General features: G+C 40.5%; 1 protein-coding gene across 1 annotated transcript in view; it reads left to right on the top strand.

Moving 5' to 3' along the window:
- pth2ra (parathyroid hormone 2 receptor a) overlaps window positions 1-9,616 on the top strand; it is a 48,181-nt gene extending 38,565 nt beyond the window's left edge. Inside the window, exons 10-13 of the mRNA XM_060875675.1 lie at window positions 2,030-2,124; window positions 3,529-3,667; window positions 9,012-9,053; window positions 9,163-9,616. Of these exons, the coding sequence (XP_060731658.1) occupies window positions 2,030-2,124; window positions 3,529-3,667; window positions 9,012-9,053; window positions 9,163-9,555 (669 nt within the window). The 3' untranslated portion in view covers window positions 9,556-9,616. The remainder of the gene's footprint in view (window positions 1-2,029; window positions 2,125-3,528; window positions 3,668-9,011; window positions 9,054-9,162) is intronic.
- The last annotated feature ends 1,667 nt before the right edge of the window (window positions 9,617-11,283 follow it).

Genomic DNA, 11,283 nt, shown 5'->3' with positions numbered 1-11,283 from the left:
AACTGAAGTGAATTCTAATTAAACGTCATCATCAAACATCTCTGTATGCTTTAATGTATGAAAGAAGCTGCTCTAACTGGATATACGTATATACAGCAGTATGTTTAACCAAGCCTCTAAAACAGTAGAGTTTAACAGACAAGTTTTTATTATCATTCATTCTAAACACTTGTCCTGAATACTGCGTCACTAAGATGTTTTGATGATTATGCACTATTGTATCTCTGTAATTATTTGACATCAAATTGGCTAATTATCATTTAGATATCTCTTTTGTCCGGTGGAAGAGACAGTGACGATTGCATTGAGTGAGTTTATTCGAAACAATAGTGAATACAAAGAGAATGAAAACACAAGGCGAATGTCACAAACAGAGCAGTGGCGGTGGAGAGCAAAGCCAAAGATCCAGAGACACACGAACACACCAGGGTCAAAAGCTACGTACATTGTGTGAATAATCAAAACACTTTGTGAACGTGCTCACTGTGATTATATATCTGTGTCAATGGCACTGTATTTACTGTTCTTCCTACCTTTCACGTTCACTCCATAGTCACTACTATGGGTCAGAAAACAAATGGAAAGAAAAAGGAAAGAAAAAAAAATTTTTTTTGAAGAAGAAGAAAATATTCGTCATTTTGCACTTTGTATTTTTTATATTTTATATTTTTTTTATATTTTATTTTATATAATTTATTTTTATATTATATATATTTTTTTATATAAATATATTTATATATTTTATATATATTATATTTTATATTTTTATTGTATTATATTTTTTTTATTTTTCAGATTTTTCAGATGCCCATTATAACCCTGTTATAGATCTGACGTACAGGCCCCAGCTGTGGACAGACATTCAGCAAGCAATTAGCAGTTTTCAAATAATTCCTCAACCAGCAACATAAAATCCATTAAACTAATTCCTAATGCTAAACAAAACACTCGGACTCGGACATAAATAGGCGTCTGGTGCACCCTGTAGTGACAGGCTTTGATTCTCAGACTGTGATTATGTCTGTGAAATGTTCAGTAAGCGCTGCTTCTGTCAGACCCTAATGAATTTGTCCTGCATTGTCCTTGAGCCAGAGCTGATCAGATTCAGGGTCTCTTATAAATCCTGTTTCTAGCCTTAGCATTTAACATTACCTGTATTTTGTAATGTAACAAGAACTGAAACAGTAGAAAATGGGTTTGGGAATAAGAAAAAGGTGTGTGTTTGTGTGTGGGGTGAGGTGGGGTGTGGAGAGGTGGGGTGTGGTGAGGTGAAGTGCAGTGAAGTGAGGTGAGGTGAGGTGAAGTAAAGTGAGGTGAGGTGAGGTGAAGTGAAGTAAAGTGAGGTGAGGTGAAGTAAAGTGAGGTGAGGTGAAGTAAAGTGAAGTAAAGTGAAGTGAAGTGAGGTGAGGTGAAGTGAAGTGAGGTGAGGTGAGGTGAGGTGGGGTGAGGTGAGGTGAAGTGCAGTGAAGTGAGGTGAAATGAGGTGAGGTGAGGTTAGGTGAGGTGAAGTAAAGTGAGGTGAGGTGAAGTGAAGTAAGGTGAGGTGAGGTGAGGTGAGGTGAGGTGAAGTGAGGTGAGGTGAGGTGAGGTGAGGTGAGGTGAGGTTAGGTGAGGTGAAGTAAAGTGAGGTGAGGTGAGGTGAGGTGAAGTAAAGTGAGGTGAGGTGAGGTGAGGTGAGGTGTAGTGAAGTGAAGTGAAGTGAAGTGAGGTGAGGTGAGGTGAGGTGGGGTGGGGTGAAGTAAAGTGAGGTGAGGTGAGGTGAGGTGAAGTAAAGTGAGGTGAGGTGAGGTGAGGTGAGGTGAGGTGAGGTGAGGGGTGTTGTATGCTTTGTTTTGAATATCAGATGTGTTTCTTTGCCATTTCTTTGGACTGCGGATCATGTAGTTGACCTCACATTGACAGAGCGGAGCAGTCATTACAGAACTGAGCTGATTCATCAACTGATAATTAAATATCTGAAGTACAATTTTGTAAACAATTTATCACACATTCTGTTTTCTTTCTCTCTCTTTAATTCTCCCATTCTCAGCTAAACTTTGTCCTGTTTGTGAATATTGTTCGAGTTCTGGCAACCAAGATCCGGGAGACCAACGCAGGCAGATACGACACAAGAAAACAGTACAGGTTTGTACTCAGGTTTTACCTCCAGCATTTTATAAATACTGATATAAATCACGGAGTACTGGTTCTGAAATAACAGTTTTACTCAGTGAAACATCTGCACAGCCCCAGTGGGGTTAAGTGCTATAAATATGTAAAGAGCTTCCTGCAACTGGTTTGGACTTTTATACCAGAGATCCTAAATGTATGCTCCAGGAATATTATCTTTGGTTTAAAGATGTCAAGGGAGAAACAGCAAGAGAAATACAGATGAAGTTGCTTATATCATTTAAATCTCATCACAGCATCAGAGTTCTGTTTTGTTCTGATACCAGACGTTCTCTGCGCTTTGGTGCCGTGTTTGCTGATTTAACTCCAGTAAATCTACAAAGCAGTAGGTTTAACTGCTCTATCATTGCAAATGGAGGATCCAGATCATGCACATAAAGTGATGATAATTACTACCTTTTGCTTTCTGGTGTTAAATGTCCATTTGTCCATATAAGCTTTCAGACTGGGAAAGAGCAAACTGCAAAGGCATGCAATTTGTTATGCTTAATAACAGTTATTAATTCAGTGCTTTTGGACACTGTCCCATATGCAGTATGCAGTGTTTCACAGGTGCCAGTCTGGACAGATGGCACTGTTCACTCTCCCGTGTTTACAAAAATTATGAGAGAGGGTACGGTTTACATTTTAATGTGCTTTAAAATGGCATGTACGTCTGATTAATATATAAAGACGGTACTATGATTAAATAGTTATATTCCCTTATTTATAACTGTCAGCTTCTCCGTTATTGCTGAAGTTTTAGATATTGTATGTAAGCGGGATCATTATCAAAGCTCGGTGAGTCGTCTGTGGGAGTGTGTTGGTGGGTAGTTGGTAGATCATCTGAGGATTTTCGGGCTCAATATTGTCTCTTGTCTTTGCGCATATGATAGTCTTCATTGTGATCCCTTGAATGTCAGTCAGAAACGATTCCAATACTGTAAAATTATGCTTTAAGCTATCCGGATAATACAGAAAAATATACAACTTTTACTCCTTTTCCATGTGGATTTCGTCCCAGAATCTTCAGCTTTGTGCCACATCCCAAAACAACACCAGTATGAGGATTAGATGTTAAATTGGGCCTCAAGCTTTCCATCAATGGGATACCACTGGGTTGGTCTCTGGGTTGGTCACAGATCCACTGCATCTCTGACCAGGATAAAGTGTCATTGTGTACTGTACAGTGTTCGCTAATTAATCCCTACCTTTTACTTTGTTATCTCATTATTTATTTAGAAGAAAGAAAAGTTAAAGTCAGACCAACGAGTTCCAGTTTGTGCACTGTATTTTTGTCCATGTTCTGAAATCACACGTTAATATCAATCAGTATAATGACTCCCCGTCTCCCGTCTCACCCTTTGTGTCTGTAAACAGGAAGCTGGCTAAATCCACTCTGGTGTTGGTGTTGGTTTTCGGTGTACACTACATCGTGTTTGTGGGGATGCCGCACACCTTCAAAGGAGTCGGCTGGGAAGTGCGCATGTACTGTGAGCTGTTCTTCAACTCCTTCCAGGTACATAATCATAAGTTAAATGCTCGCATACTTGATCAGATCTATATGCAGGGACTGTAACAATTCATCTCAGTACTGTATATGGAAAAGATACTCCACATCTATGTACATACACAGAAGCGTGTGGTCACCTGATCGTCACATCACACTGCTTAATGAGCATCATATAGTGTATCAGATTTAGGCCCACGTTAGTGTTATAATAACCTTCACTATTCTGGAAAGACGTGACACTAGATGGAGATTTGCCCATGATGTAAAAATGTATAAGGAACGATAAAAAGGATTGTTTTTTTTTTTTTCTCTCAGCTGTTCCGTGTTTGAAATTCAGCTGGTGAAGAAATTGTCAAAAGGCTTTTGAGAGGAAATAGAAATGTCTACTTATGTTTCATATGAATAGGAGAATGTTTACTTCTGTTATGTACAAGAACACAGAAGTACAATTTTGACCACATAATCAAAGTACAATTACAATGTGATGCAAATTTCTTTGTTCACTTAATGCCGTGTATGTGTTATTCCTGAAAGCTGTAGTTTCCACAATAAGGCTAAACAATGCTAGTGCCAGAAGTGTTGAATTTATTTGTGAAATTCTATATCTTCTGTGACAGCATTAAATCCAAGTTTAATGCATTTAGTAAATTTATTCATGAGACTTCCAATTCACCTGCTGGTTTGACAAAGCTTGTGCTCCTGATTGCACAGACCTCACGCTCTCCTGTCTGAGACTGTAAAGTACAGCATGACAGCTGCAGTTTAGCCAGAAAATCCTATGTGCAGTTTGGGCATCGTGCACTTTCTGGCAGCTCGTCTTTTTATCTCTCTATCTCCTCACGCACTCGGCTTATTCGTTTGCAGGAGGCGAGATTTGTGTTTTGACAGAAACGTATCCCAAAAACGTAACCTTATGGTGGTTCAAGTTCTTCAAATCTGACTTTGAATACAAACTTTATTGGAAGAATTTGTTACCGGAGCTCATATAGATCTCCAGTCAGTACAAACGTACACAAATTAAAGCCACAGGCAGTCCACAGAAAGTCCCACACACAACCTACTGTAAGCTCATATCAGACCTTTCATATATATATATATATACAGTTGAGGCCAAAATTATTAGCCCCCCAGGAATTTTGGAACATTTTCCTAAAGATCTTTCCAATGTTTGCAGCATTGATAAAACTTGATATAATCAAACATTCGCCAGTGCTATTTAGTAGCTTTTGGTACATTTTGGAATATAAAATACATTTTTAGGCTTGCTTTATAATCAAATATAGTGAAAATGGGGTGGTCAAAAATATTAGCCCCTTGTGAATATTTGCTTTCAAAACACACCCAATTAATCAATCAGCTTTCAAAACACACCTAATTAATCAATCAGCTTTCAAACCACACCTGTGCAGTCAATTGGCTTCCTAACAACACCTGGGCATTCAATCAGCATTAAAGGACTCCAAGGAACAGGGCACTTGAACACATTATTGGGAGAGACTACTTTTACTCACCATGCCAAAGACAAAGGAAATCAGTCTTGAGCTCAGAAAGAAGATAGTGGAGGCTCATGATAAGGGGGAAGGCTATACTGCCATTTCCAAGCTTTTCACAGTGTCTAGAACCGCCGTACGTTGCATCATTGCCAAGTACAAGGAGACAAATTCTGTAAGAAACAAACCTGGGCGTGGTCGTAAGCGCAAGATTTCAAGAACCCTGGAGAGGAAAATAGTCAGAGATATCAGCAAGATGCCCCAGACATCTGCCAAGATGATTGTTGCTGACCTGGCCTCTTCTGGAGTTGATGTTTCAAGGAACACAGTTGTGAGGGCTCTTCATCGTGGTGGGCTTCAGGGCCATCGTCCCAGAAGAACCCCTTTACTCAAACAGCGGCACATCACAGCTAGACTGAGGTTTGCCCGTGAACATTTGAAAGGTAAAGATGAGTTTTGGGAGTCTGTGCTTTGGTCTGATGAGACTAAACTGGAACTGTTTGGGCACATGGATGTTGCTTATGTTTGGCGAAGAAAGGGTGAGGCCTTCAACCCTAAGAACACAGTTCCCACAGTTAAACATGGTGGTGGGAGCATCATGCTGTGGGGCTGTTTTGCAGCTTTAGGCACAGGGAGCCTTGTTCGGGTGCATGGCATCATGAAAAAAGAAAATTATGTTGACATTTTGAGGGATAATATGCAGAAATCTGCTCGTAGTCTAGCCTTAGGTCGTCGCTGGGTCTTCCAACAAGACAATGACCCAAAGCATACATCGAAATTGGTCCAACAGTTCCTGAAGGATACCAAAACAAAGGTCCTGGAGTGGCCCGCACAGAGCCCAGACCTCAATCCTATTGAGAATCTGTGGCGAGTGCTCAAAGTGAATGTCCATGCTCGGAAACCACGTAATTTGGACCAGCTGGAGCAATTTGCAATGGAAGAATGGGCTAAAATCCCTCAGGAAACCTGTGCCAACCTAGTAAAGAACTACTCTAAGAGGTTGTTGTCAGTTGTGGCTCAGAAAGGGTTCACTATTGACTATTAATGACCGGGGGCTAATAATTTTGGACGTTTCATTTTTGCCCTTTCTTGTTTCAACTCACTATTTCAATTAAATATCCTAATCAAACTTAGTGGAGATTTTGTCTTTGTTATTTTGGAAACAAACACACTATAAAACACTTGTTGTTAATGGTCATTTCCATGGAGAAATCAAGAGTTTTGTCTAATTTCATAAGGGGGCTAATAATTTTGGCCTCAACTGTATATATATATATATATATATATTCAGTTATTTTTCTATCTTTGTACCTCCCCCAGATTTCCAATACCACCAAACAATAATATATCTCTAAAGCTTTACATCACCATGTCCTTAGCTAACATTATTTACTGCAGGAATTAACATTAATAAAAAGTGACAGTAATATTAACAAAGAAACAAATGATTAAATACTAATATAATTTACTCTAAGTGTTGAATGTTTATTTGTTAATCCATGATTAATTATGGGGGTCACGGTGGCTTAGTGTTTAGCACGTTCACCTCACACCTCCAGGGTTGGGGGTTCGATTCCCGCCTCTGCCTCGTGTGTGTGGAGTTTGCATGTTCTCCCCGTGCCTCGGGGGTTTCCTCCGGGTACTCCGGTTTCCTCCCCCGGTCCAAAGACATGCATGGTAGGTTGATTGGCATCTCCGGAAAATTGTCCGTAGTGTGTGATTGTGTGAGTGAATGAGAGTGTGTGTGTGTGTGTGTGCCCTGTGATGGGTTGGCACTCCGTCCAGGGTGTATCCTGCCTTGATGCCCGATGACGCCTGAGATAGGCACAGGCTCCCCGTGACCCGAGGTAGTTCAGATAAGTGGTAGAAGATGAGTGAGTGAGTGAGAGAGGAATTAATTACTTGTCATATTTGCTGTATTTTTATTTTTTTAAATCGAGAAAAATCATTCATGGTATGTTCAAGCTAATTATTAGGTTTAAAATATTTCACTTTAGTGAACTTTAATGTAAGATGTTACCAAAATAATACCTAGTCGCTGGAGCGAGTCCTCAAGAGAATCATAGGAATGAAGCAGTGGAAACTGACCATGCCAAATATCCACTTTCTGGATGATGTTAATTTAATCCCCTCAGTATACAACTAGCCAATACACACATATTGGTCTCTCTGGGTCTGACTCACAGTGTTTAGTAAGGGTTTTTTTTTCTGTTAACAGCTCTCATATGCTAATTCAGGAAGAGCTGGCATGTGCCCTCAAAAAATTCAGCTGTTTAATGACAGAAAGTTCTGCATGCAAAAAAGGAACTTTATACCTTATAAAGTTTGTAATGAACTCTGAGCTCACAAACAATACAAGTGGCAACTGCCTATTTTTTGCCATTTTAGAGAAATCAAAGCCTTAAATGTCAGGATATTCATTTGGGGGAAAGGAAATCTACTTGCCAGAGCAGTTTCAAAGATGGGTTCAGAACTGTACATTACCTCCTGAGTTCCCTTCTCTATTCAGGGATTGAAGTGCAGCCTTATTTATTATAACCCTATTTTGTGGATGTTCAGTATTTCTACATTTATTTCACTTCTAAATGTAAATGCAGGGGGGTCACGGTGGCTTAGTGGTTAGCACGTTCACCTCACACCTCCAGGGTTGGGGGTTCGATTCCCGCCTCCACCTTGTGTGTGTGGAGTTTGCATGTTCTCCCCGTGCCTCGGGGGTTTCCTCCGGGTACTCCGGTTTCCTCCCCCGGTCCAAAGACATGCATGGTAGGTTGATTGGCATCTCTGGAAAATTGTCTGTAGTGTGTGATTGTGTGAGTGAATGAGAGTGTGTGTGTGTGTGCCCTGCGATGGGTTGGCACTCCGTCCAGGGTGTATCCTGCCTTGATGCCCGATGACGCCTGAGATAGGCACAGGCTCCCCGTGACCCGAGGTAGTTCGGATAAGCGGTAGAAGATGAGTGAATGAATGTAAACGCATACAAATAAAAATACAACAGACTGAATTACTTTATCTTTGACAAATAAAAATATGTTTGAGGCTACAACAGAAAAAAATGTCACTCTAAAGCCTCAAGCTGCACAGATTCCATGCACAATTCCATGCTAAGCTGATAATAAAATTAATGTTAAAATTAATTAATGTAATAAAATATCACGTTTGTCTAAACAATAGCCAGCGGTGTCAGTGCTAGAATAATTAACATTCAGCTTTGTACTTCACACAAATGACATGAACTTTCTCTTTCACCAGGATCACTCTCAAAAGATAATCTGAACATCCAATCTAATCTGAAGACCCAATAACTCTACTGTATCTATCCATAATTATTATCTTCTTTATATTTATAATACATTTCTGTCTTCAAGCTAATTGAACCTCATAACCTCATGGTCTGAAGTACAAAGGTGAAAGTATTAGAATTAAGGATGTGTCTTTATTTTATTCATTCATTCATTCATTCATTCATCTTCTACCGCTTATCCGAACTACATCGGGTCACGGGGAGCCTGTGCCTATCTCAGGCGTCATCGGGCATCAAGGCAGGATACACACTGGACGGAGTGCCAACCCATCGCAGGCACACACACACACTCTCATTCACTCACGCAATCACACACTAAGGACAATTTTCCAGAGATGCCAATCAACCTACCATGCATGTCTTTGGACCGGGGGAGGAAACCGGAGTACCCGGAGGAAACCCCCGAGGCACGGGGAGAACATGCAAACTCCACACACACAAGGAGGAGGCGGGAATCGAACCCCCAACCCTGGAGGTGTGAGGTGAACGTGCTAACTACTAAGCCACCGTGCACCCCTTGTCTTTATTTTAGTTCTCTTTTATTCTTTTTCTCCTTTAGGGTTTCTTCGTGTCCATAATCTACTGTTATTGTAATGGAGAGGTGAGTTTAAACCCAATTCAAGCCTGCTGTCCAAATCTCAAGAAAATGTCCAAAAATGTCAAGAGTGTAAATGTAACATAACATCTGTTTCTCCATCTTTCTCCCTCAGGTCCAGACAGAAATAAAAAAAACCTGGACACGCTGGAAACTGGCCTTCGACTGGAAGGGTCCAGTAGTATGTGGCACTTACCGTTATGGCTCAGTGCAAACAGGCCTCAACAACAGCACTGGCAGCCAATCACACCTGGCCACAGGGGCACCTGGTACACGCTCTACCACGCTCTTCTCCAGTCGCGTGTACCGCAGCACCGGAGCACCGTCCATCAGTGCCCACATGGCGCTGCCAGGCTATGTGCTTAACAACTCGGACGCCGACAGCCTACCACCATCGATTCCTGAGGAGTCAGAGGACAGTGCAAAGCAAGTGGATGACATTCTGCTGAAAGAGTCACTGCCTGCACTTCCCAGTAGTGGTCCTGAAGATGATGAAGAGACTTTGTAAGATAACAATATCTGAACTCTGGCATAATATTGAAACATTTCATCTAATGAGAGGATGTTATACCACAAGGAAGGACACCTTAAGGATCAAGATACTTCACAATCATTATGGTACACTTGAGATTACTAAGAAGCAGAAGAAATAAGGGACAGACTTTACAGTCTTTTAAGACAAACTCTGATCTACTTCTCTTTTGGGAGAAGGACCATATCTGAACTGCTACAGTACCATCTTGTTAGTTAACTTCCTTAAAAGAAATCCCATCTGATTCTTTTTCTTGTAGTGAGACAAAGTTTCTGCATGGGACTTCACACAGGCTCGACCACTTCATTAGACCTTACCCACGTGACGCCATCTAACACATGGATCACAGAACGGGGAAAGCTGCTTCTCTTTCTGAGTCAGAGAAGTCTTCAGACCATACAGTATGAAGTATACTTCATCAGCAGTGCCCTTTAGGGATTTTAATAAACTGATAATTGGTCAGAGTCACTAAGGACAATCCTACATTATGACCCTAATGCCTTTGCTGCTACATTCATTCAAGCGTCAGCTTTTAATCTTCCCCTGCAAGAAGGTCTTTAATAGGAGCCCTTTTTCACCTCCTCCAAGAACTTTCAGATCATCCTTCTAGTTACATTTAGAAGTGTGAACCTCATCTTCTGGCCACCATATACTGTAGTTACTTCTAGAACAGGATACAGGGTCTGTATCTCAAAAATCAGTCTAAATTGGATTCTTTTTGGAAGCCTGGCTAAACCAGTACAGGTCACCCAGGAGTTATGGAAGGCTAAGTGCAGGAGGCTAAGTGTAACTTTTTATGCCACTTTAATTGTATTAACAAATAAAAAAAACACCCATAGTATTTTCGGTTTAGTTGAACAACAGACAATCGCTATATCTGCTTTAAATGATTACACAAGGGCTAAGGACAGCCATGGGCTGAATCCTTCATTCATTCTTTCATTCATTCATTCATCTTCAGTAAGCCCTTTATCATGGTCAGGGTGACCATGGATCTAGATCCATTCCATCACAGGACATCATGTACACACACACTCACACACTCTCACACATGCTCACACACTCTCACACATGTAGCATCATTTAAAGTAGCCGGTCCACATGCACAGAAACTCTCTTACATGAGTTCAGGATAAAACCGTGGAGCTGTGAGGTGGCAACCTGTCACCTGCTACTCACTGACTAAATAGTGTTAAATATTTATTTATTTATTTATTTTTTGCACATGCCAAAACTCTTGGTTATGCGGCATATACTTTAGAATTGCTTGGATCTTTTGTGTTAAAGCATGTTCTAAATGCTGGCTATGTGATTACAGATTATTTCCTGTATACATTTTAAATTAATTTACAAGTACATGTCATGGTGCGTTTGTAAAGCTTGTAAAGCCAATAAAGCAACCGTTTTTGTCGTAGTTGTTGCTCATTACTGTTTGTGTTGTGAATGAAATGCTGCAAGGTGGTCTTTTTGTATTCTATTAAATGTCACCCTTTTAGTGAATAATTTATGTCAGATTTTTGATTTAAGACATGATTTTTTTTAATATTGTGTCTCCCGTGTGTTGTAACCTAGTAGGATTTTTACATATATGCATACTTTATACTTTATATACTCAGAAACTTGTTCCTGAGACACTCACTCATCTTCTACCGCTTATCCGAACTACCTCGGGTCACGGGGAGCCTGTGTCTATCTCAGGCGTCA

The sequence above is a fragment of the Tachysurus vachellii genome, chromosome 8 (genome assembly GCF_030014155.1).
Source record: "Tachysurus vachellii isolate PV-2020 chromosome 8, HZAU_Pvac_v1, whole genome shotgun sequence".
NCBI classification, from domain to species: domain Eukaryota; kingdom Metazoa; phylum Chordata; class Actinopteri; order Siluriformes; family Bagridae; genus Tachysurus; species Tachysurus vachellii.
This window is presented reverse-complemented; position numbering and strand designations above follow the sequence as displayed.